Source organism: Watersipora subatra, chromosome 5, assembly GCF_963576615.1.
Source record: "Watersipora subatra chromosome 5, tzWatSuba1.1, whole genome shotgun sequence".
In the NCBI taxonomy this organism is placed as follows: domain Eukaryota; kingdom Metazoa; phylum Bryozoa; class Gymnolaemata; order Cheilostomatida; family Watersiporidae; genus Watersipora; species Watersipora subatra.
This window is the reverse complement of record NC_088712.1, coordinates 54,318,004-54,345,951: the sequence shown is the minus strand read 5'-3', so window position 1 is coordinate 54,345,951 and position 27,948 is coordinate 54,318,004. Positions and strand designations below refer to the sequence as shown.

The 27,948-nt window shown below is 35.6% G+C and overlaps 1 protein-coding gene and 1 long non-coding RNA gene across 4 annotated transcripts in view; one reads left to right on the top strand and one right to left on the bottom strand.

Moving 5' to 3' along the window:
- LOC137396805 (nicotinamide riboside kinase 2-like) overlaps positions 1 to 24,981 on the top strand; it is a 40,798-nt gene extending 15,817 nt beyond the window's left edge. For 2 of the 3 annotated variants that reach the window (XM_068083115.1, XM_068083116.1), the window contains exons 5-7: positions 747 to 852; positions 13,719 to 13,897; positions 24,424 to 24,981. In XM_068083115.1, coding sequence (XP_067939216.1) covers positions 747 to 852; positions 13,719 to 13,897; positions 24,424 to 24,506 — 368 coding nt within the window. In that variant the 3' untranslated portion in view covers positions 24,507 to 24,981. Of the gene's footprint in view, positions 1 to 746; positions 853 to 13,718; positions 13,898 to 14,949; positions 15,021 to 24,423 lie in introns of those variants that run through there. The other variant, XM_068083117.1, reaches the window with a different exon arrangement.
- Positions 1 to 27,948, bottom strand: part of LOC137396285 (uncharacterized) — a 117,013-nt gene that overhangs the window by 86,138 nt on the left and 2,927 nt on the right. The gene's annotated exons all lie outside the window — the stretch shown is intronic.

Genomic DNA, 27,948 nt, shown 5'->3' with positions numbered 1-27,948 from the left:
TAGCCAGCAGGTGGGTGTTTAAGAGACTCATTCTCCGGAACTAGATAGAGTTTTGACACCAAATGTTTTTATCGACCTGGTCGATAAAAACTGCTCTATGGGAACTTGCAACCAACATAACTTTTTTATATTGTTTGTTTTATACTCAAGTTTTAAAGTTGTATCTTTAGCTATTATGATCATCTTCTCTACTTTCGCTTGTTTGTCAATTTTTTTTGACATGCAGTTGTCTTCATAGAATTCATGATTTTACAACAAAACAACAAGTTTTAAGCGCTATTTCAATATTGTTTGAGCAATGTAGAGCTCAACTATATGAATGAGAACTGTATGTGTTCACGCATACTGATATACTAAACTGCACTATTTTGGGAAATTTTATGTCATATGTTATTTTATGTCATATATTATTTTATGTTCTGTTTTATGCTGGAAATTACTTTGTATGTTGAGACAACTACCTTATATGTTGAAATAAATAGTTTGAGTGTTGAAACAAATACTTCGTATGTTGAAGCAAACACTTTGTATGTTGAAACAAATACTTTGTAGGTTGAGATGAATACATGCTCAATTTTTACGTCCTACGTTGAAAGACTTGTATGCTAAGATAATCATTATCTTAGGTTTTACTTTTCATGCCTTAAATTAAATAAATTGAAATTATTCAACTGTAGTACACAGTGATTTGGACTTCTTGATTTTTAAATTATTTTAATCGTAAACTAAGACTGTATGTTTTATAGACATATCTGCATTTGATTTGGAGAAGCTGTTAAAGGATTTGCAAGAGGAGATAAGTCAAGGCACTCCATATATTATTTTGGATGGGATCATGTTGTATGAGGATAAGTGAGTGGAAGTTTTACTTTGACCATGTGCATTCATAAATATTTGTAGTAAGGGAAGATAACTGATTCAATCTCATATGAGCTTAAAACACATAAATTACATAATTTTTTTATTTTATATTTCAATACATCAGAGTCTTGGCTTTCGAATAAGCTATTGTTTGCCATGGTGAGACAGACATTGGTTGGTGTTTATAGGATTTCCCCAGAGCTCTACCGCGAAAAATTTTACTGGCATAGTCTCGAAAATTGTGACATCACAATTCTCATATTCGTTGTTGTGTGCTCTTACCGCTTATTTATCAACTACGATAATGACGCTAGTGGCAGGCGAAGGTAGGACAACTCCAGAGAACGAATGAAGATGACAAAGGAATCAGTGTCATTAGTTCTCCATGTTATTTCTATGATAAGTACCTCAGACTCCAAGAACCATACTATATTTTCCCGATGATATTATGCACTAGCTCTTTATTTTTAATGTGATGTTGAGGGTGACGACTGAGACTAATTAATTTCAAGCATTGCGTGATCTCGCGAAAGTGCGATTGACATTTAGTCCAAGGGTCACGCAACCGCAGGTCATAATTTAATCGATGTGATTTCATTACCTTTATCAACGACAGTACATTTATTGAAGCATAATTAATTAACCCAGAACATGTGTTTGTATTGGTCGGGTGTTAGCACGATCAGGCATTGTTGATTATCTAGAATCTTAGTTTATTATTAGCGCTCTTCGGGTTTAACAGCACTGATTGTCACAGAAAAACGTAGCCTCAATGGCAGCGAAAGGGATCGACGACCTAAGGCTAACTGAGAATTAGGACGTCACATTTTGAGTACCTGATCCAAGTGTTTTTTTTGCAGGATGTACTTTTGACACCCCGTTTTTCATAGTTCTATTATTCTTTGTGTATTGAATATAGGCTCATTCGAAAGCCAAGACTCTGATGTATTGAAATATATAATAAAAAAATTATGTAATTTATGTGCTTTAATAGAAAACTATCAGAAGTTTAGATGTACAGATGATCATATCATACGGTATATCATTATGCAGTAATACTCTTTACTTTGCTGTCCAGCTTTCGTGGCTTCAAAAACAAATTCAAAAGAATAAATCAAATTAAAAACTAAAATATATATAAATCTCTCATACCTGTCACAGTATTGCTAGATGTGACAGGGTTGTTATTCACGGCTGCTGCAGTCAAAGCAAGGCCAACGTTATTACTGCTGTTTATCTAGTATTTTGCAATATTATCACATACTCATTATATACCCTACGCATTATGTGGCTCTCAGCATGAAGGGCCAGGCTTGTAGGGCAGAGCTAGCTAGAGAGTGGTAGAATACACATGTGAAAAATAAAACCTGCTCTGAAACACTTACTAGAACCAACATCTACATACCAACACAAAACATGGCGTCGTAGGCAGGATTGTTGTTGAGCCATAGCGGATCGCATAGAGATATATACTTACAGCTAATATTATGGCTAGCTCTGGAATAAAAACACCTGGTGAGCTAGATTTTAGTAAGTCACAGGAGACATGGACTGGATGGCTGGCTCGATTTCAACGATACCGCCGAGCAAGCGGTTTGGATCAGAATTCTGCTGCTAGGCAGACGGACACCCTAATATACATCATGGGTGAGGAGGCAGAAAAAGTACATGCGCAATTGGTCCAACTCCAACTAATGATGAAGCAAAAGAAAACCCACAGCTGCTGAATGAAAGGACAGTTACAGCATTTACGAACTACTTCAATCCACAGAGAAACACTCTACACTATACTATATTGTTGAGCAGTCGAGATCAGAAGCCAGAAAAATCTAATGAAGAATACATTAGAACCTGTATGAACTGGCTGCTAACTGCGGATTTGAAGAACAGCAAAAACAGATGCTCAAGGTGAGGTTATTGGCAAGCATGAGTGACAAAGCTTTGTCGAGAGAACTGCAGCTTGATGCAAATATCGCTTTGGAAGACATAAAGCAAAAGATGAGAGCCAAGGAAATAGTTCTAAAAAAACCAGAAAGCTGAAATAGATGGAGAGCGCGCTGTAGCAGCAATTTGCAATGACTTCAGAGGCAACCCGACCGCCCTAAAGCCCCAGGGTAAGGGTTCTGCAAGGGTGAGGCAGACGAATGAAAGAGGTGATGCCAAGGGAAGTACGAGAGACTTTATTAAAGACTGGCTATTGTTGAGGTAATCATGAACGTGGAAGATGCCCAGCATATAGTAAGAGATGCAATAAATGTTCTAGATTTAATCATTTTTTTAAATGTGTAGGTCTCGAACTATAAATGTAGTAGAGCATGACATTGCTATCAATAAAAAGTATGTGGGCGATTCATTTAAACTTGATGTGGTAGAGGTTTTTGAGCTAAAAGAAAGTCTGTCAAAAACTAAATGGCTTGTAGATGTAAAAATGAGTGACCACAGTTTCGGTGCTAAAATTGATACAGGTGCTGAGGTATCTGTCATGTCAAAATCAGTAGCTAAAAGTGTAGGTGTAACTCATTTGTTGAGAACGAGCTCTGCACTGGCAGGCTATACTAGAAAAGCTATTCCTGTTCTCGGTAAAGTTCACTTGAACATCGCTGTCTCACACGCTGGCTCGTATAGGCAGTGTAAGGAATTGTTTTATGTAGTAGCAAATGATGCTGATACCCTTTTAGGTATGCCTGCTATAAGGGCTCTTGGACTAATACCTAGTATAGAACAGGTAAGTGATACTCAAGTAGAGTCAGGTAGAACCATGGGGATACTCGGTAAGTATGGGAAGGTATTTGAGGGCCTGAGCAAATATCATACGCAGATGAGTCTCAAACTGTAAGAAGGAGCTATAGCTAGGACAGCTGCAACTAGATTAGTGCCAGAAAAGGTTAGAAATAGTCTGAAAGTGGAGCTGGAGTGTTTGGAACGAGAGCAGATAATAGCTAAAGACAGAGCCATTCGAATGGCTTAGTCCAACAATTACTGTCATTGTAAACAAACCAAATGGCGCAATCAGATTGTGTTTGGATCCACAGTATTTGAATTCACAGTTGGTTAGGGCACAATGTAAGCTATCCACTCCTACTGAAATTTTTTCAAGGATTGGTGGCTCACACTACTTTACATGCTTGGATGGAAAGCTAGGTTTTCACCAACTTGAGTTAGATTTTGCCCCATCTCGTCTGACTTGTTTTTTGACACCATTTGGAAAGTTCCATTGGAAATGGTTGCATATGGGAGTAACTAATGCACCTGAGCGGTTCCACAAACTGATGGTAGATATCATTGAAGGGGTACCAGGAATAGAATGTTATGTGGATGATATACTTGTGCATGCAGCGAGTGAGGAGGAGCATGATGCTAGGCTAGAATGTGTGTTGGAGCGTATGATGAATGTTGGGATTACATTGAGCCGTGAGAAAAGTGTGTTTTGTAAGTCTAAGGGAGTTTTTTTTGGGTCATGAAATATCAGGGAATAGCATCAGGCCTCACCCAGTAAAGGTTGAGACAGTGCAGGCTATGACTGTGCCACAAGACAAAAAGGCTTTGGAATCATATTTGGTGTTTGTTGGGTATCTAGCAAAATTTGTACCAAAGTTGTCTGAATTGACTGCCCCATTGCGACAGGTGTGTAAGAAAAATGTTCAGTTTTGTTGGGAAAGCCCACAAGAGGCCTTTGAGAAAATCAAACAGGCTATTTCAAATTCACCAACCTTGGCATTTTTTGACCCAAAAAAGCAAGTTACTCTGTCGGCTGACTCTAGTGCTCACAGCCTCGGGGCAGTGATTTTGCAGAATGACAGACCAATTGAGTTTGCTGCCAAGTCACTCACAGATACGCAGCAGCGGTATCCTCAGATTGAGAAAGAGTTGTTGGCAGTTGTTTTTGCTTTGACTAGGTCAGATGAAACTACAGTATAAACCAGGTAAGGAGATGATTCTGGCAGATGTTTTGTCTGGCTCTTGCCCTGCAGGAACTGATGGATTGGAACATTTGGGTACAGATCCTCTGCTGCAAGTTTGTCAAATGACTATCCAATCAAGTCCTGTACATGTAATGGATAAATATAAACTTGCTACAGTGGTAGATGAAGAACTGTCAGTTGTTTTGAGTTACATTAGGTCGCGCTGGCCGGTTGCCAGAAAGATGTGTGCTGGCAGAGCATTGCCATATTATAACTTGAGAAACATGTTGTCTGAGGTGGATGGTGTTATTATGTATGGGTACCGTGCGGTTGTTCCTGTTGCTTTGAGAGCTGATGTTATTGACCTCTTACATGCAGCACATCAAGGGGTTACAAAAATCCTAGAGTGTGCTCAATCTCATGTGTTTTGGCCTGGTATCCGAAGCGTGTGGAAGAGAAGTGTATGTCTTGTGAAGCTTGCATGAGTGTAGAGAGCGGGAAAAAAAGAGCTGCTTATTTCATATCCTGTGCCAGCGTATCCATTTCAAACTGTTGAAATTAACCTATTTAGCATTGATGCCGATCACTATCTAATGTTAGTTGATTACCTGACTAAATGGCCTGTTGTGAAGTCGTTGAAGAGTATCTCCAGCAACACAATTGTGCAAAGTTTAGAAGGTGTGTTTGCTGATTTTGGTGTGCCTGGAAATGTAGTGAGTGATAATGGTCCTCAGCTATGTAGCACTGTGTTCAAGCAGTTTTGTAAAAGCTATAAGATCAATCATGTTACCAGTTCTCCTCTGCACTCATCAGGCAATGGGCAGGTGAAGCATACAATAGGCATAGTTAAGGGCATGATGAACAAGTGTAGACAGCAAGGCCGAAGCTGGCTAGGAGGTCTCTTAGCGATACGCAATACTTCAGTAGCCTATGGGTTGTTGTCTCCTGCACAACTACTTCAGGGTAGAGTGTTGCGTGATGGTATGCCTGCGTGTGAGACTGCTTATGCTGTTAAGTCATATGATTTGAATGAGTACAGTGAGCAGTTGGGTAGGATTAAATCAAGAGATAAATTTTACCATGATAATCATGCTGGTAAGGAGAAAAGCAAATTGGATGGATGCCAGCAGTGTTATTTCACAACTGCTACAAAAGGCTGGGTGTCAGGTAAGGTAGGAAGGGTTGTTGGTGACACAATCGCATTCATATACAACCTAGTCATGTAGGTAGCTCTGGAGAAGCAAAAGGTTGCCTTCAATATCAGCAGGTAAGTGATCAAATAGCACACCAGCCACACAGCCAGTGTCTGAACCAGCAAGTTCTGTTGAAAATTCTGTCAGTGTGCCAGTTCGTCGTTGTTCACAACGAGTGACTAACCCTGCAGAAAGATATGGAAATCTAGTGATGTATACTATTAAACAAATCTAGCTATAATCGTGGCAGCAAGGACTACTGGGCTCCATTTAATATGTTTGTATAGTCAACTTGACCTTACCTATGTTTTTATAAGTACCTGCTATGACTGGAAGTGTCTATGTTATCTTTTATGGCGTGTGAGCACTATTATGTAGTTTTGCTTTTCATTATACTTTTATGCACATTAGCAAGCATTACTATTACTACTACTATTCAGTTTTTTTGGAACATGTTATATCTGGTTGCATTCTCTGATATTCGATGCAAGGACTTTCACGAGGACTGTGTTATATTTACTTCCCAGAGAAATTTATTGCTTTGTTTATAAAAAAGGAGGTGTCACAGTATTGCTAGATGTGACAGGGTTGTTATTCACGAATTATGGACGGTTAGGCGACAGTCAATAGGGCGACAGACACTTAGGCGACACTTTCGGTTCGAAAGGCGACAACTTCAGACGGAAGGTCGACACAGCGGACAAACAGGCGACAATTCTGGACATTGAGGCGACAATTCTGAGGGCTGGATTAATTCAAACTATTAAGTCCTGTTATGTTGTTGTGAATTAGTAGTGAACACTAACAAGACACCAACTTTATTGATGCCCAGATCGGAAATCTTGCATTAGTATATTTTTCACGCATTGCTCCACCTTATTTCCTTGGCATCTATTACCTGCTTATATCCTCATTAATCTGATTACATTATTCTTTTACACACAGCAGGATTTCATAATGTATTAATGAAGGTACCAAATATTAATTTTATTGAGATGGTTATTATTAAAAGAACCTGCTGAGATAAATCTGTCTTTAATTGCCCAACTATTCTTCTGTTCATCCTTTTCCACAAATTTAACAAGTTTGTCAACTCTACTCGGCCGCAGATGTCATTTAGACAGTCACTATTTTCTTTTTCACTTCCTTCCTTGAATGCTTGGGAAAACTGGCAAGTTGCTTATCAGTGTGACACAAGTCTGAGATTCCTTACTGCCTAATATATGACATCATTGAGGTACCAACTTTTTTAACCTCTTTGAAGCGATACATTCTTGAGTCACTAGCATACCGCTGTTGATGAGTCATTATACTATCGCTGGCTCATGTATCATGTATTAAAACCCTCAGTAGTAGCTCTCTAACTAATGTATATTCTTGTTCTAATTGCTGTATTAAAATAAATACATACATCTGAGTTTAACTTGATACATTTTAATAAATTTGCTTTTTGTTATATTTATACAAATAGTAAAGCTGATTTTTATCATATATAACTTTCCAAAATACATACTATATCAATAGTTTGCAGCATTAATTTTTTTTACAATAACTTTATTCTGATCGATACTATGTAGATAAACCCATCTAGCGATAGAACTTCTCTTTCCTATCTAGAATGACGAGATCAGGTTCACGATTATAAATTGGCAACTGAATATTACTTTCTACCAATTCTAAAACTTACATGAAAAGATAATTTGAATTACAGGAGTATAATTGTGCACAGTGACTCGCAGGTACTCGAATGCACTTGCACTTCCAATCATACACAAAAATAATAGGAAATTCCCTACACCACTATTTAATAAAGTTGTCATTAAAGTTCAAGCCGATGGCTGTTTATGTAATATCTTCCGTCGTTTCTAAAGTCTGTCCTTTGTTAAAATAGCCAGGTATAAAAAATATTCATAGTGCGTGTTAAAATGCAAAATATGGTATATGATGTGGCACATGACAGCATTAACCTGCAGCTGAGTATATATCACATAAGTCTTTGAGGTGTTGATCACTCCTCATTGTCTCAAACTGCAAGTTGTGTGTGCCATCGGGATCTGTGACAAGGTTGATTCAGTCAAATATCTCAAGTGACTCTAAGGGTAGCATGGCATCAGGATCGGTTGATTTCTATGCTTTGAAATAGATCATTTCTCCATAAGCTTTCTATGATGCTGTTTAGTCTTCTTGCGACAAGCTGCAGAAGTTAGTAAAATATGGATATATCTTAAACACCTATGTCAGAAAAAGCCTTCATTCTTCATACTCAAATAAAATCTCAGCAAACATAGATTAGTGTGAACCGCAATTTAGCCTATTGAGTCTGCATTATAATGACATTGGATTATTATCATAATTGTAAAGAAACAAGGATAAGGAAATAATTCTTTCCACAAGTAAATGGGAAATCACAATAATAGGGAATTGTCTTTTCATCTCACACAAAGAGCAAACTCTTCTCCCAGCTACGGTGAATTTCGACGATCGAAACCATAAAACTATTTCTTCTCGAGGTAAGATAACTCTTAAGTTTCAACAATCAGAGACAAGATTGTCGACAATTAAGACGAGAACGTGACTTTTCGAACTGTTTTGAACAAACATGCTGATATTAAAACAAGTTTTGGTGTTTTAATTGAATAAGCTAGATGCATTTTTATAAAAATAGACTTAATATTTTGTTAATTGTCTTGGGCTAGCATAATCAGTGAAATCCCACCAATGGTGTTTAAAAATACATGTTACTATTTCGATTTATAAAAAAGTCTGTAAAAAGAAAAGGATAACACTGTCAAGGTTACGTTTCAAATATATATGTAAGCATTGCACATGACGACAGAATCTCATAGTTTGTCAGTACATGTACTGTTTATCTAGTATTTTGCAATATTATCACATACTCATTATATATGCATTATGGTGCTCTCAGCATAAAGGGCCAGGCTTGTAAGGCAGCTAGCTAGAGAGTGGTAGAATACACATATGAATAATAAAATCTGCTCTGAAACATTTACTAGAACCAACATCTACATAAAAACATAAAACACTCTTGTCTAGTGAGATCCCTCCACCAGCAGTCGTCAGGCTTCACCGTTTTTATTATGTTTTGTGAAATGCAAAAAGTGCTTGTGACACTCTTTATCATGCCTCTTAAATGCCTATGACTCTCAAAATTGTTTTATGAACCTAAGACATGGCAGAAAATGCATGATTCATGAAACATAAATTTGTTAGCTATGAATTATTAGTTTTTATTTTGTGAACTTTTAATTTTCCTTGGAGTAGGCTAATTTTTCTGAGTAACAGAGCAAAATGAGGAATTATTTTGTTCCCTCCTATATTCTCTCTGACACGGGCACACCTATTAGTGTTATCTTAAGTAGGGACAAGATAAAATCCGGGCTTCTTAAAGATACATCTATACAGATAAATCTATATACTGTATATCAATCTCAAAGTCAGGGTGTTGTGTGTATGGCAAGCTGAAATTATTAAAATACAACGTCGAAAAATCTACATCGCAATGGATTAGAACTTCAAACCGCTGGTTCACAAGGCGATAATCTTACCCTTCAGCTACATGAGATGCAATGGATTCACTAGCCAGATAGTCATTATCTGGATTAAAATAGGCACAACGATGCTGTGTTACACGCAACATCACTAAAGCTTGCTCTCACTGCTCTTATTTGTAAAATTAGTAATATGTACATGCATACTAGCTTACTCAAAGTAGCCAGTGGCAACTACATTACCTGTCACTGTCTATAAGCTTTTCATTTGAAGATACATTTATACAGATAAATCTTTATTGGTTGTGTGTAGTAAATTAATTTTTCTAAATTTGCATCATATTCCAAAACCATCAATAATTTCTTTATGCTTTAACGGTGATTTGCCTAATTTTTTTTATAGCCCAAAAACCTATGATAACCTCTTAATTTATTTTTGTATAGCCTTATTACATAGGGATTGTGTGAAACTAAATATGTACAAAACTAAAATAATTATTAATAAGAGAAAGTTGTTGTTTTTGTACCTTTGCTGATTTCGGAATGGACTCACCAGCCACCTGAGAGTACACTAACAAGCAGACATCATCCTCGTAAATTAATGGATTGCCGCGACGACTTTTGTGGCATGCGAATAAAAATGTAGGCTGGGTGGTGCAACAGATCAAAAAGACAAGTAGTGACAACTTAATCTAACATTTACTAGATGAAGTCTGAAACTAATTTAAACCATAACTGTCACGTACAACTTTTATCGTAGTTTGCAGGTAAATCAGCTACACTGATTCCGATTTTGTACTCAAAATAAAGATTAATCCACTAACTTTCAGAGTAATGAAGGCTTTTTTTACAGCGTTTTTATATCGGTCTCGAAAACAACACGATCGGCACAACAAGCTCCGCCCATAAATACGTGACGTAACCTAGCTTTTTAGGAACAGAAATTACATAGGGATGTTTTGACCAATTTAGAATAATAGAGATGAGTGTTTTAAAATATATTAATATCTAAATTCAGCCTTAAAAATAATCTCAGTCTTTTCTGAAAGGCAGAATAGCTATTTAACATTGCATATTTAGAAAAGCGCGATAACAACGCCAGTTTGTGATAAAACCGCGCTTTTTGAGCTCATTTTTCTCGGCGTCCAGCCTATTTAAACATCATGTAACAAGCTACGAGCAATTTTAAATAGTTTATATACCTTTCATAAAAGACTGCGATTATTTTACAGGCTGGATTTAGATAATAATGGGTTTTAAGACACCCATCTCTATTATTCTAAATCGGACTAAACATTCCTAACTTCCGTTCCTGGAAAAGCTAGGATTCGTCACATATTTATAGGCGGAGCTTGTAATGCCGATTGTGTTGTTTTTGAAACGGATATTGAAAAGCTTTAAAAAAGCTTAAATGACTTTGAAGGTTAGTGGACCAATCTTTATTGTGAGTACAAAATCGAAATCAGCGTGGCTGATTTACCTATAGAATCTACGATAAAAGTTGTATGTGACAGTTATGGTTTAATGTTTATGCTTATTATTATTCTTTATTATTCTTATTATTTCAAACATTTTATCTTTAATATCTATCAGTCATTTTACTTTTACTTATGAAGCTGCATTGTTTCAAGAAACTTTGCAAGTCATTTATTAAAAATTATATTTTGTTTTGAGTAAAATATGTGCTCGAACTAGTGTTGGGCCGGTATATAATTTAGTGCCGGGTAGGATATCCTTGCACTTTTTTATCGGTTTTCTCGGTGTCGGTATCCTTTGTATTTACCATCTTCGGTATTCTTTGCGAACTAAGAAAATTCGGTATTGTCGGTATTGTAGTTCGGTATATGGTTTTCAGTGTGTGTTTAACTTCAGCTTATCTACTGCCCATTTTTATATAACACAGGTGGGGATAAATCAAATATAAAACGTATAAATATATCAAACGTATCAAATATCAAACGGGGGTTTTATCAAATATAAAACTTAATACACGTTTTATATTTGATAAAATATAAAATGTATATTACGTTTTACATTTTATCAATGTAAGACGTAATATAATACTAGATACATATAGGTAAGCGTGGTAATGTACGTTGAAGAAAGAGTTATAATATAATTCGCATGTGTTGTGTTTTCAGAATGTCTGAGAAAAAAATTTGATTGCCAATGTGTGCTGAGCGACTCGCATTGATTAGCGCGTTCCTCAAAGATGCATTTTTGCTATTAACCATAACATCAATTGACATTTTTCTTCATATTTTTCATTCCGTTACATAGCGATTGTGGGTGAGACGTCAAATGAGCTTTTTCATAAGCAGCTCATTATGCAGCAGATTCTCTCGCGCACACTCGCTGGTAATGCTGTAGCCTATCAAATACAAAAATCTTTCCGGATAACCAATTACCGATAGGCTTTCACGGATAAGTACCGATCATATCAAACCGGCTGCAGATAACTAGCTGTCACCGAAAATGATTGGTTTTCCGGATACCGATAATCACTCGGTGTCGGTAAAAGCGGATAACTCCTTAGCGGCCCAACATTAGCTCGAACTCACCCTGTACATAATTTGATGGCTAACATAAAATAAATAAAGTGGCACCTCTGCTTAATAAATCAATTCGTTCCGAAAATGGTTTCGTATGTAGAAAATTTTGTAAGTAGTAATCGATTTTACCGTATAAATGCTCTAATCCATTCCATGCCTTCACAAAACTCAGACATGTCATTTGTATAATTTAAATACATGTCATGGTTAAAACCTGTACAAATACATGTTAGAATTATATCACTACAGCAGAAGTAGACAAGATCTACTACTGGCATGTTTGTTTACCTCTGGTGTTGTCCGTTTTGTATTGTTCAAAAGAAATGCTTTTAAGAATGTAAGTAGAACGATTCATTTACATCAGCACATACTAAAAAACTGTTATCGTATATTGAAATCACATAACTTGAATAGCTAGGAACAAAAGTTGTCTTCCTCTGTATGAAATAAATGATTGCTCAAAATTATACAACAAATGAAAACAAAACGCTCGTTGTTTACCGACTTTCGTTAGCAAATGTACTTAAGTGAAATGCGTTGTATGGTGTACCTACGGGAAACAAATGGGCCAAAATACAAAACAAACAAATGTGCCAAAATACGAAGGCCTTTAGTATCTAGAAACATCTTTTGTAAAGCGAAGTGAAATTTCTACCAAAAGACGTTTTTTGACTTGAATATTTTGTATGTAGAGCCTTTCGTAAGTGAAGGATTCACTGTATACTTACAGTGCGCCACCGGGTTATGATGTCCCTGTTATACGGTTTTTTTCACTGTGTGATGTCGCACACATGTCTTTCTGTCCTTGCCATATGAAATGTTTTTGCCATACAACATCAACCAAAATTTCCTTTTGGAAATTCAAATTGGGCAGTGGGTGTGCTGATTACATCGGAATAACGAAGATGCTAATATGCTATTCGCCGAAATCCCTTTCTACAATGCCTGTAAGAGATACGATTCTCGCTTTATTAGTTCAGTGTTGTTTGTTATTAATTATACAGTGTTATTTGTTATAAGTTATAGTGAAAAAGAAAGCAGAAACAGATAGGTGATAAAATTTTAGACAATGACAAGGTTGAAGTTTAGTAAAATGCATGTGCATACTTAAGCTTAGCTTTAAGTGTGTACTTACTGAACTAAATTCATGTAACTTAAATTCAAAGTTTATGTTATACGTTATATGTTATACTTTATATGTTATACGTTTTATGTTATACGTTATATGTTATCTGTCTCGAGGGTAAGAGCTTCCTACCGTACGTACTGCACGTAGTACATTGTAATGTTACGTTTTACTGCACATCCTAACCAGTAAATACACTAAATACACCAAAGTTACTGTAGGTAACTATAATTACTAAGACAGTTAATAAACCTAACATATTATTTTGTTACTAATTTTTACTACCGTATGCATATAGAAATTTGATGGTTTTACTAGGAGGTGTTTGCATTAGGTAATTACTATGGGCTTCTATACCCCTCTATATAACATTTTCGCTTTACATTACCCACACTGGAATGAATTAATATTGTATGGCGAGGGTCCACTGTGTATCCACTGTATTAAGAAAGGAGAATGTTTTATATTTTAACAGATGAATGTTTTCATATGGTAGTCTATATAATTCTTGTGTTATGTAATCTCATTTTTCCTTTTGAAAAGACTGTTTCTCACTTCAGCCTCGTTTTTTGCAGGCGGTTGGATAATCTGATTAATGACAAATACTTTTTCACACTCCCATTTGATTTGTTCGAAGAAAGGAGGCTTCGGAGGAATTATCAGCCCCCTGAACCATTTCCACTCTACTACAAGGAGGTCTACTGGCCAGTCTACCAGCAGCAATTAGTTCTAGTCAGGAAGAGAGCTGACATAGGTTAGTGGCCCACCGTTCTTCCATTCTTATATTCAACTCTAATATCTACCTTGCACTACTGTTGTACATGTTCACATCTTTTTGTACTCACTGGAGACATAAGAAGCAATGTTTTGCCATAAGCACTGTGATATTTAATATGATGTTAACTACTACATTAAATAGGTGTATTTTTGAAGCAGTATTCAATCTCAAATGTGAATTCGCTAGTGAAGGGAGGATATCAGTTTATATAAGTTTACTAGCTGCATTACCCGCGTACGGAAACAGATTCACATGCAGCATAAGGTTTATTGAGAGTTGTCTTTCATACTGTAAAACAACTCCAAAAATACAGTTTACTGAATTTTTTTGCCCTGATTAGACTATGCATACACATATGCAGTCATATATGTCAATAATGTTGGGGAGAACAATGGAAATCTGCAATATGTTTTACAGCTAGTCTACAATGCATCAGTCTCAAACCACTCAAATCGGAGTTGCCCTATTTGTGTACCGAGAACAGATAATGAAATTGACATTGCAAGGCAAACTGAAGTTCTTCAAACTGGCAGTATTGAAAATTTTGCATCTTTCAAGAAATTATACAAAACATTTTGCTATCGCCAGACTTCATTGAATGCAGACTTCTACATGCTTAAAACACTAATCGTGGCTCACCAGTTCTTCTATAGCCTGTGTTTTGACATGATATATACAAACAGTAATGAGGTTGTGTCGATAAAATTTATATGTATAACAGCACAGACAGCATGATGTTAAGGCAGATACAGCATTAGCACCTTACAATAATAAAACATAACGCCAACGTGATAGCCTTTTTATAAGATACAATAAGGAAAAAGAATGTATGAAAATATATAGATATCCTGAAAAGTATGTTAGCAAATGCTGCATGTAGATAATATGTAGGTATAGCAGAACATGGACAACATAGCATGACATAACAATAACATAATGTTAATTCAATGCAAGCATGACATAACAATAACACAATGTTAGTTCCACGCAACGGTGCGGATAGACAACATTTTTTGTTTTTCTGTCAGGTGTATGAACAAACAGTTTTCGGCTTGTGCCTACATTTGAGCAGGCGACGTACAGCTGGTCATGGCTAAAGCAGGGTGACAGTAAGTCGATACCAGCTGCTCTCTTTCTTCTCACCATTGCCTATCGCAACCCTCGGAGTACCCGTGCAAGTTCTGTAGTAGTAAGTTACAGTAGGCCTACTCGTAGCTGGAAAAAAAATTAGTTACACAGCTGCTCAAGGAAATGAACATGTTTGCTATTGCGAACAATGGCAAATCCAACGTTATTAAGTAGTTGAGGTGTGGAAATTCATAGACAATACAACATTGAATGAGAAGTACTTACGTTTTTGAAGTAGAAATTTAGTAGATAGAGCGCAGTAGCAGTATCCATGCAAGTTCTGTAGTACCTGTAGTTCTGTAGTACTCGTAGCTGGAAAAAAGTAAAAGTAACTCGGCTGCGGAAGGAAATGAACATGTTTACTATCACAAACAGTGGCAAATCCAACGTTTTTAACCCTTTCACTGAAGTAGACTCATTTATGCATTTTTTATGGTTACCCACCGTACACGCATTTTTGCGACTTTCCCAGCAATGTTCTGCTTATGTTCTCCTTATATGTTCTGCTAGTAACTGAATTTTATTATTCGTTGATAACATAACCAGCGATCTTTGGGACTTTCATGGTAGTGACAGTGTTGTCCTAAGATTTCTCTATAAAATTAGCCTAAAGCTTAATTTTAAATCTTTGTTTGGGAACTTCCAACATAAAAACGAACACTTTTGTGTGCGTTCTGTTAATGCCTCCTTGTTAGAAAACAAATAACTACTTATGTTGATGACATTATAGCCGATTCAGATTTTTGTGATTACACAGATAATTAAAATAGCAATAGCAGCACTGACTCTGATGGTAGTGAAAGTAATAGTTTTGTAAGAATAAGGAACATTGTAAAGGATCGTTTTAGCTTCGTAGCTTCACATCGCTTTATCAATGCACAAAGTATAGATACAATGAATTTTTTGCATAGCAGTGTTTGCTAATATGTTGGCAAAATGAAATATGTAACAAAACAAACGTTCTAGATGAAGTTTGAAATTGAAAAAATATTATATTCATATCATGAAGCAATATTGGCAAAATGGCTGGCAGATAGCTAAATTTATACGTGGACGGAAGTGCAAGGGTTAAGTAGTGGAGGTGTGGCAATTCATAGACAATACAACATTAAATAAGAAGTACTTACCTTTTTGATATAGAAATTTAGTAGGTGAGAACAGCGTTTTTTCCAGTGGCCGCTAGAAACAAACGTTCACGTGACCTCGGTACACGTTGGCAGTAAATATTAATTACATGCAAAGTACTACTCATTAATTTATTTTATTTAATGAGTAGTACATACGTATGTATAGCTGTATAGGCACCTTTGTATAGGCCGCAGAGCTCATGATGGTGTTTTTTAACACGGCAGCAACTTTGCTGTTTAAAACGGAACAGTGCCGTTGGGCACTGTTCCGTCGGGCACTGTAAAGAGCCGCACTAACCGGAGATTTTGGTAAATGTGCCCTAGCAGTGAAAGAAAAACCATAGAATTGCCGCACCTTTATATAAGCCGCTTGGCTCAAATCATCAGAAAAAGTAGTGGCTAATAGTCCGAAAGTATGGTATTTACTACTAATATTAATTCAGTTGGCTTTGTGCGACCGAATGGAAAAACGAAACACCGCTCTATAATGCACTTACTACTCATATTAATTCAGTTCGCTTTGTACGACCGAAATTCATACAACGAAAAAAGGAAAGACCGCTCTATAAGGTGGACAAACATCTATACACACAGATTGCCGTTTATATAGTACATGTAGATCTTATTGGGTACCTGCTTTGACTTACATTCTGATAGACTATGAGTATCAATTTCTTAAGTTAATACTATTTGTTTCGTTTGGGCCAAAACTAAGCTTAGATTTCTCTTCCGTTACCAGCCATTCCTGTTGCAGACTCTGCATGTCAGCACTGCGTGTGCACTTGTTAATAAACCGTAACAAATCTTATTCTAGAAAAATTGATAAATTTCTAATAAAGATAATAATAATATAAGTAGGTACAATTTCTTCTGGTTGTGAAATAGAGCCATCATCTCTCATCCATATACCTTCCTTTAACAAAGATTTGAAATTTTCTATTGTGATAAAAAATAATATAAGACTGTATATTATAATTTAAGCACTTATATTATTACATGATATAATACAATACAATAGAATACAGTATAATACATGTAATATAATATAACATAATTTAATTGAATACATTATAATATAAAAATATATGGAGAATTATAACATATCTTAATGTACAGTATTGATTTTTGCTGCAGTACATCATGCTATTCTACATGTATCGCATCACGTAAAATAGTTTAGAATACGAAATTAAAAAATTATATAAAAATGCTCACTACAATTTTTTGTAGTGAGTCACACTTGACTGAACACAAGGTAAGGCTTTATGGTGAGTTACGCTTGACTGACCACAAGTTAAAGATGTAGTTGCGTCAAAAAATTCAATTTAATGAAATTAAGACCCATTAAAGGCTAAAACATCAGCTACAATTTGATGCCATTTTTGTCTTTGTAGACCGACCCTGTCCAGAGATATATGCGTTTGAATGAGGCCCTCTTTTAAAAAGCTCACGTTCCAGCGGGTGCCTCTTTCGTGACGTCACAAGCAAGGTATCTGAAACGAAACCACGAGCAATAAATATGAGGTCGCTTCGTTAGCCAATCATGCGCGCGAACTTTTTATATAGGCCGTAATAAATGTTATCACTCGTAAAACGCGTTGTCTGTGATCTCGAAGATTCTCATAATTAGGGAATTCATTCTCATAGTTACTGATTCAACGCGTTTCAACAATTACTAAGTTATACATAGTTTTAAAATGGCTTGAAGTTCGAGCGACCGCTACTCAAAGTTATCTGCGCAACTTTTAGTAAAAGTTTGGAGTAGACAGCCTATGGTCAAAGCTGACAGGCGTCAGCAGCGTTTTGCTGCAGAGGAAGACAGAATGGAGGTAAATTAACTTAGAGTCTTCTATACCTAAGTAAATGTAATATTTTTATAGTCATAAATACATATACTAATTAATAAAATGATAATTCTTTGCTATCTCCAATCATCGTTTCATAGCTTATCTGCCGTTTTACCTAGCTATAATATTTTTTTCGAATTTTCTTTGGTAAATTAGAGTCATGATTACAAATTATTTTCACTCGTAAGAAGTGGGTAAAATCGATTGATCATTGCAAATCTTTAATCTCCAGAACCAAAGCTTCGAATCGTTGGCTTGGCGTACTTGTGCCTTTATTAAATGTTTATTCGTTTTTTAAAATTACACTCGCAATCTCCAATTCAACTTGCAATCCTACTCCCAATTTGGAAGCTGTCAATAGATACGCTTTAGAATGACATATCTATGAATGACATATTTTTTGCATTTGTTTTACTGATTACAGAATGTTTATGTAGTCCCACCAGCCGAAGAAGCTTTGTCAGTGTGGAAACTGCCATAAAGGGGAAAGAGAGACTTGAATGTGTGCTGCATAAGCCATGATGTTTTGTTTGAGTTTGTTGCAGTAGATGAATTTGTCTTATTGTATCAGCTAATACTATGTGAGTGGCCACGACTTGATGAATATTTTTAATAAAAGCTTTATGCCGAGATGAAAATATTTTTGCTTGTAAAATTTATATAATAAAATAATACTGTTGAAGATAATGCAAAACATGATTTGCAGAATATTGTAGTGAATTTGATATGGTATATGGATGTCCGCAAAACTGGAGAATGTGAGTTCAAATCCAGTTTGCAGCAGACTTCTCATCCTTAAAACTCTATCCCTGTCTATATTCTTTTCAAAGACGTGGCTTCCTTATTTCACTTAGGTAGTATTCGGTGAGAATACTACTAGTAAAGAAACTAGTACGTAGACGGTGTAGGCAATGATATACAGCTCCGCTCCAAGGATAGGCGACATAATGTGGGCGGGGCTTATGGGAGGCTATATATCGTTAGTATGGGTAGCTGCTGAACTGTGCTGATACAAAGACCGCGTTCTACATAAGTGACTTGACAGATTTACCGTAGACCGGTAAAATTGGTAGTCGGTACCCAAATGTTTACACAACATTTGGAGAAAGTGAGTAGAACAAATTTTCAATTTTCGTTATTTGAGGCCTTTGAAACATTCATAGTAATGCATCTGTAGCAGGATTTAAAATTTTATTCTAGCCAACATGAGCAAATACAAAATAAGATATATGCCAATAGAGCCGCGTAAGACTAGACTTTTATCGCAAATAGCCGATGTGAATACGAGAGATAGAGACAGGTTGCCTAACGCGTGACATCATTTTGGGCAAGTCTGGGCACGTTTTGGTGGCCTGAGCGTTTTTACGGCGATCAGATTTTTTCGGTTTTAATCTTCAAATATCTTGGCAATGCGATCGCGTAACACAACAAACAACATATCAACTGATAGAGAAAAAAATGCTTTCTTTTAAGATCAACTTAAATTTGACGCAACTACATCTTTAAGCATTAAGTCAACAAAGGTTTTCAATTACTGATTTTGCAGTTTTGAATGTCTGACTTGTTTGCCAATATTATTATGTTCAACATTAGTATTATAATAATATTAATAACAACATTAGTGTTATGATAATATTAATAACAACATTTGTATTATGATATATTAATAACAACATTAGTATTATGATAATATTAATAACAACATTAGTATTATAATAATATTAATAACAACATTAGTATTATGATAATATTAATAACAACATTAGTATTATAATAATATTAATAACAACATTAGTATTATGATAATATTAATAACAACATTAGTATTATGATAATATTAATAACAACATTAGTATTATGATAATATTAATAACTGTTATGTTTCTGCACAGAAGCAATTAAATAGAGTATTAAATTAGAGAAATGGTTTATTGCACCCTCCAGAGACAACTGATTTGATAACAGAAAACCCAAGTATTTATATGTTTGGTCATAGAAAAGCTTTGTAAAAAGCTACAAGCATTATTAATAGCTATAATGAGACAGTAATATATAATATTAGCTTGTATAAAGCTTTAGCTAAAAAGCATAATGTTTGTTGGCAAAGTACCAGTAATACTTGGCACTTGCATGACACCTCCTCACTAAGCTAAAGGTTCTTTCTGGTTCTCTTAGACCTTCGGGGTTTGTCTCTGCTATACTCATCTCCATCAGGTAGACGAGGGTTGCGTGGTCTTCTTCTAGACGGAGGTTGCTCTGTTACAGTTGTAGGGGCTGGTAGTTGCAGTTTTGTCTCCTCTGTTATATCAGAGTCAATGCGAGGCCAATAGACAGCAGTTCGAGCTAGCTTCTTCATTCTTTCCATTCCAAAGTGTCCAAGGTGAAGGATCTTTAATACTTCCTGTTGTAACTTGACAGGAATGACTACTCTGTTGCCATATAGAAGACAACCTTCAGTGATAGAAAGTGAATCTGAGATCTTGTGGAAGAGTGACAGCTGAGTCTCCTTCATCTCTTTGTTACCAGGCCATCCTTCTGCTGTGTAGCGCATTACTGTGGCTAGTGTTGGGTCTTTCTTTGTCTCCTTTGCTAGAACATTGTAGTCTGTAGAGTTGAGCTGTTGTCCAATAGTGTGAATAGTGCATACTGTATCAACATCATCCTCATCTTCTCGTGCATCAAACTCTTTATCAGGTCCAACTGGCAGTCTTGAGAGGACATCTGCATTTTGATGATGCTGGGTAGATCTGTATTCTATGGTGTAGTCATACTGATTTAGTACCAGTGCCCATCTTGCTAGTCTGTTGGCTGCTAGAGCTGGAACTCCTTTGGTAGGTCCTAGAAGTGTGAGAAGAGGTCTGTGGTCAGTTACCAAGATAAACCGTCGACCATACAGGTACTGGTGATACTTCTTTAGAGCAAATATGATTGAGAGAGCTTCTTTTTGTATTTGTCCATATTTCCTCTGTGTGCTGGTCAGTGTTTTTGAAACATTGGCTATTGGTCTCTCACTTCCATCAGGATAACGATGAAATAGTACAGCTCCCAGTCCAGTTTCTGAAGCATCACATGAGATTCCAATGTCAAGATCTGGGTTGAAGTGTGCTAAGACACTATCAGTTGATAGCATATCTTTCAGTTTGCTGAAGCTCTTTTCTTGTTCAGTGCCCCACTTCCAGGTCTCTCCTTTGCGTGTCAGTTTGTGCAATGGTCCTGTGAGTTGTGACAGATTGGGTATGAACTTGCTGTAGAATTGTGTAGCTCCTAAGAAAGATCTTAGCTGAGTTAAGTCTGTTGGAACTGGCATCTGTTGTACTGCATCTGCCTTCTTTCTTTTAGTGATTCCCTTTGAAGTGAGTTTGTGTCCCAGATACTCTACTGTAGGTTGAGCAAAACAGCACTTGTCTTTTCTACATCTGAGCCCTCTTTCTTCTAATCTTTGAAGAAGTCGACGTAAGTTTTGTAGATGGCTCTCTGCATTGGCTCCACTCACTAGTATATCATCTAGGTATACTGCTACTCCTGAGAGGTCTTGTGTCAGTTGCTCCATGATTTCTTGAAAATACCCTGGTGCTGAGCTTATGCCAAAGGGCAACCTCTTCTGTAGTAGTACTCCTCGGTGTGTTGATAGTGCTAGTCGTCGTTGACTTTCTGGTGCCAACAATATTTGATTGTAGGCATCTGCTAAATCAATCTTTGTGTAGCAATAGCCTCCACCTAGTTTTCTGATTAGATCTTCTGGTAGTGGGATAGGTTTCCTATGTGTTTCTAGCTGATTATTGATAGTCTTGGAGTAGTCTCCACATACTCTGATCTTCCCTGCAGCTTGACCTGTTGTAGATTTGCGTACAGGTACAACTGGTGTTCCATACTGGTTGAATTGAGTTGGTTCCCATATGCCTTTAGCTACACCTGCTTCGTATGCTTGGTTGAGCTCTTCTGTCAAGGCAATAGGAACTGGTCTGGGTCGGCAAAAGACTGGCTTTGTTGAAGGTTTGAAGTTTATCTCTAGTTTAAAGTTCTTGAGACATCCTAGCTCGTCTTTGAATATTTCTGGAAATTCTTTGCACATCTCCTTACACTTGATTTGTAACCTCCCATCTGGCTGGTTCTCTGTGATTGTTGATACAAGGTTCTGTTGTAGCTTGTCATCAATAGAGATGCCTAGTTGCTGTATAGCAGTTCTTCCTAGTAGGTTGAGATCTTGTACAGCACTAATCACAAATGGTAGTCTGACTTCTTTCTGTGCATCCAATTGGGCAGTTAGCTCACATCTGCCAAGCGTCTCTATGAGATGTCCTGAGGCTGATTTGTAGTTAACTGTAGTAGGTTTTAGGTTTGGCTTTCCTAGCTTCTCCCATATTGATTTACAGATGAAGTTGTCACATGCTCCAGTGTCCAGTTCAAGTGTGAAGTTGTCTCCCTCCAGTTTGATGTTTTCAGCAAGTTTCACCATCTTGGTTGATGTGCATTCTATCATCTTTACTGGTTTTTCTGCTGCAGATGATTTCTTTTTCTTGCATGCTCTTTCTATGTGACCTTGTTTAGAACAAAAGTTGCAGGTGGCTGCTTTGAATCTGCAGTCATCCGCTGTATGGTTAGTTCGGTCACATCTGTAGCATAGCTTTCCTTCCTTCTGCTTGTCAGGTGTAGAGTTGTTTTTCTGGATTTGTTTGTATCTTGATATCTGTTGAGCAACCTTGTTGACTTTAGACGAGTTTCCATAAACTGTCTCTTTGGCAACTTTAGCTGCTTCTTCTGTTTCCTGTGCTACCTGTATAGCTTTGTTGAAGCTGAGTTCATTGTCCTTGACCTTGAAGAGAGATTTGAGAACTGCTTCATTGTTTACAGAGCAGATAAATCTTGTTCTGAGAGCCTCATCTAATGGATCTGTAATGTCTATGAAGGCACATGTAGTTGCATCTTGACGAATTCTGGCAGCTAACTCTTGAATAGTTTCTCCAGGTTTCCTCTGCATGTCACTCCAATACTTGTAACGCTCTCTAACAATGAAGCGCTTAGGGTCATACTGGTCTTTGAGAAATTCCAGTATTTCATCCATGTCGAGGTCGTTGATCTGCTTGGGTGTTGAAAGCTGAGCTGCCATATTACTAAGCTGCTTGTAGAGTGTAGGCTGTTGGTTGGTGAGAAAAGTGCCAGCAATCTTGTCTTGATGAATAGAATTTGCTGCAATGAATGTGTTGAATCTGTCTATGTAATCTGTTAGTAGCTCTGCTGTTGGGTCAAAACCTGGGAAGGCTGGAACAGCGGTTGCAGCTGTTTCTTGTTTCCGTTGTAGGTTTTGTAGTAGTAGCTCCATCAGTTTCTTATTCTCCTCCATTCTTTCATCTTGCTGACGTCGCAACTCCTCCATTCTTTCATCTTGCTGACGTCTGTATTCCTCTTGTTGCTGCTTGAACTCCTCATGCTGCTGTTGTCTATGCTCTTCTTGCTGCTTTCTCTGCTCCTCTTGCTGCTGTCTCTGGTCCTCCTGCTGCTTCTGCATTAGCTTGATCAGGTCTGCTACTTCTGCCATTGTAGTGGTGCAATTTTGAACAGTTACTCTTGTACTAAACTAGAACTCTTTGTATCGATTTTATCAATGATAAAATCTGAACAAAACTCTTTGTAACTGTTCAAAAGAGAAATCCTTGTCGCCAATTAGCTTCTGTTATGTTTCTGCACAGAAGCAATTAAATAGAGTATTAAATTAGAGAAATGGTTTATTGCACCCTCCAGAGACAACTGATTTGATAACAGAAAACCCAAGTATTTATATGTTTGGTCATAGAAAAGCTTTGTAAAAAGCTACAAGCATTATTAATAGCTATAATGAGACAGTAATATATAATATTAGCTTGTATAAAGCTTTAGCTAAAAAGCATAATGTTTGTTGGCAAAGTACCAGTAATACTTGGCACTTGCATGACAATAACAACATTAGTATTATGATAATATTAATAACAACAATAGTATTATGATAATATTAATAACAACATTAGTATTATGATAATATTAATAACAACATTAGTATTATAATAATATTAATAACAACATTAGTATTATGATAATATTAATAACGACATTAGTATTATGATAATATTAATAACAACATTAGTATTATGATAATATTAATAACAACATTAGTATTATGATAATATTAATAACAACATTAGTATTATAATAATATTAATAACAACATTAGTATTATAATAATATTAATAACAACATTAGTATTATGATAATATTAATAACAACATTAGTATTATGATAATATTAATAACAACATTAGTATTATGATAATATTAATAACAACATTAGTATTATGATAATATTAATAACAACATTAGTATTATAATAATATTAATAACAACATTAGTATTATAATAATCCTTTTTAGAGTTTATTGATGCAGCTGAGCCATTGGACAGCCTGGAGAAGCAGTTAACTATAGCCATATTGTCACCAGCAAGAGGGTTCTGACCTGATGAATATGCCTTCACCTCATCCTGATTTTACACTTACTAGTACACCAATAGCAATAATATTATTTTTTATACTTGGTCACACCATTCCCATGTTTTACATTTCATGTTTAATTTGCACTGATTCATTGCAATAGATTATGCATTTCAAATATAAATATGTTTGCAAAGAACATTATTTTTGGTTAACTATTTTAAAAAAATGGTATGAAAATAGTTTGTCAGTTTTTTGACGACGGTATATTATCACACACTAGTCTAATCATGTTATCAATAAGAAGTATTTGTTAAAAGCTCTCGTTGTTATGTTATCAAAACCAGCAGCAGTCTTACAATCTTGTTACTGTCATAAATAGGCAGATCCTATATGCACAGTGTACATAGTTTCTTTTCAATTGTTACTCAACTAACAAACCTACTTTGCTGTTTTCACTTCAGTGTCGTTGAAATAAAATTGACCAGGAATTGCTCTACACATGCGACAAAAGTAGTAGGAGTCGTTCCTTCAATACTACATACAGAGAGTAGGAGTTGCCCTGTGGATACCACAAACAAATAGCCGGAGCCGTCACTTCAATACTACATACAAAGAGTAGGAATTGCCCTGTGAATACCACAAACGAATAGCGGGATTCATCCCTCACATACTACATGCAAAAAGTAGGAGTTGCTCTGTGAATACCACAAACAAATAGTAGGAGTTGTCCATTGAGTTCTATTCAAAATTATAGCCATCTATTAAAAATCGCCTGTACAGAGCTGGAGTTTTTATACAAGAGTGTAAGCTGTCTCGTGAATAACAAACCTAAAGGTTTCTAGTTTTGTGTATTTACTTGTGTTACTTATTCAGAAATCTATATACATATTTCTCAAACTACACTGTATGTCTGTGGATCTCCCATTCCAGCTATAGCCCGCTGATTTTTTTCCGATGCGGCCACGCGTTATGATGCCCCTGTTGAAAAATATTTTTTCGGTTCAATTACTATATCTGGGGTCAAGGCCAATTCTTCTTGCACAGACAATTATATTGGCTCCGTATCATCGTAATCAAAGTTTTAATGAATAGCTTCTGGTGGAACAGTAACCTTTTGTACGCACTCACACACACACACTGACTGCTATGCAATAATTGTTATTACAAATTCTACATATTCAGTATTTTTATTTTGTTTTCTCAGTTTGTATTAATTGTATCATTAACAAATCATCTTTTATTGTAATCGTAGCATAACCGACTTAATTTAGCTATTACTTGCTAATTATTTTACATTTATATCTAAACCTTTTTATAGTCGTTTTATTTTTTTTAAAGTATTTGACCTGAACGAAACATTATCCTCATGGTCTGAAATTTGAAAGTTGTTTGACAAAGTTTGCAAACTTCTACAGTTGTTTTTATTTTCTCTTTTAATTTATTTCAACTACACAAAACACTTTTTTCATAATATGTAGTTTGCAAGTTAGAATGGCAAATGTTGTTATTAGTTAAATAAAAACCAATTTTCTGTTTAAAAACTTTTTATTACCCAAGCAACGCCAGGCATTCTACTAGTGCTTCTATATAGCAGCATATTAAATTGTTAAATGAACACAGAAATAACATTTATAAGTCTAACACACGAACTCAATGCAGGTAAATGCAATAACTGTTCTTCATGCACAGAGGAAAAGTTTTAATCAAGTATGGATTATATCAATTTATTTTATTGTATCAACGATGTTTCATGTTGTATTGTAGTGGTTATGGGTTATATCAATTCTCTGTTATTAGTCTATTACAGAGATGTTTCATGTTGTATTGTAGCGGTTATGGATTATATCAATTCTCTGTTATTAGTCTATTACAGAGATGTTTCATATTGTATTGTAGCGGTTATGGATTATATCAATTTTCTGTTATTAGTCTATTACAGAGATGCTTCATGTTGTATTGTAGCGGTTATGGATTATATCAATTCTCTGTTATTAGCCTATTACAGAGATGTTTCATGTTGTATTGTACCGGTTATGGATTATATCAATTCTCTGTTATTAGTCTATTACAGAGATGTTTCATGTTGTATTGTAGCGGTTATGGATTATATCAATTCTCTGTTATTAGTCTATTACAGAGATGTTTCATGTTGTATTGTAGCGGTTATGGATTATATCAATTCTCTGTTATTAGTCTATTACAGAGATGCTTCATGTTGTATTGTAGCGGTTATGGATTATATCAATTCTCTGTTATTAGTCTATTACCGAGATGTTTTATGTTGTATTGTAGCGGTTATGGATTATATCAATTCTCTGTTATTAGTCTATTTCAGAGATGTTTCATGTTGTATTGTAGCGGTTATGGATTATATCAATTCTCTGTTATTAGTTTATTACAGAGATGCTTCATGTTGTATTGTAGCGGTTATGGATTATATCAATTCTCTATTATTAGTCTATTACAGAGATGTTTCATGTTGTATTGTAGCGGTTATGGATTATATCAATTCTCTGTTATTAGTCTATTTCAGAGATGTTTCATGTTGTATTGTAGCGGTTATGGATTATATCAATTCTCTGTTATTAGTCTATTACAGAGATGTTTCATATTGTATTGTAGCGGTTATGGATTATATCAATTCTCTGTTATTAGTCTATTATAGAGATGTTTCATGTTGTATTGTAGCGGTTATGGATTATATCAATTCTCTGTTATTAGTTTATTACAGAGATGCTTCATGTTGTATTGTAGCGGTTATGGATTATATCAATTCTCTATTATTAGTCTATTACAGAGATGTTTCATGTTGTATTGTAGCGGTTATGGATTATATCAATTCTCTATTATTAGTCTATTACAGAGATGTTTCATGTTGTATTGTAGCGGTTATGGATTATATCAATTCTCTGTTATTAGTTTATTACAGAGATGCTTCATGTTGTATTGTAGCGGTTATGGATTATATCAATTCTCTATTATTAGTCTATTACAGAGATGTTTCATGTTGTATTGTAGCGGTTATGGATTATATCAATTCTCTGTTATTAGTCTATTACAGAGATGTTTCATGTTGTATTGTAGCGGTTATGGATTATATCAATTCTCTGTTATTAGTTTATTACAGAGATGCTTCATGTTGTATTGTAGCGGTTATGGATTATATCAATTCTCTATTATTAGTCTATTACAGAGATGTTTCATGTTGTATTGTAGCGGTTATGGATTATATCAATTCTCTGTTATTAGTTTATTACAGAGATGCTTCATGTTGTATTGTAGCGGTTATGGATTATATCAATTCTCTATTATTAGTCTATTACAGAGATGTTTCATGTTGTATTGTAGCGGTTATGGATTATATCAATTCTCTGTTATTAGTCTATTTCAGAGATGTTTCATGTTGTATTGTAGCGGTTATGGATTATATCAATTCTCTGTTATTAGTCTATTACAGAGATGT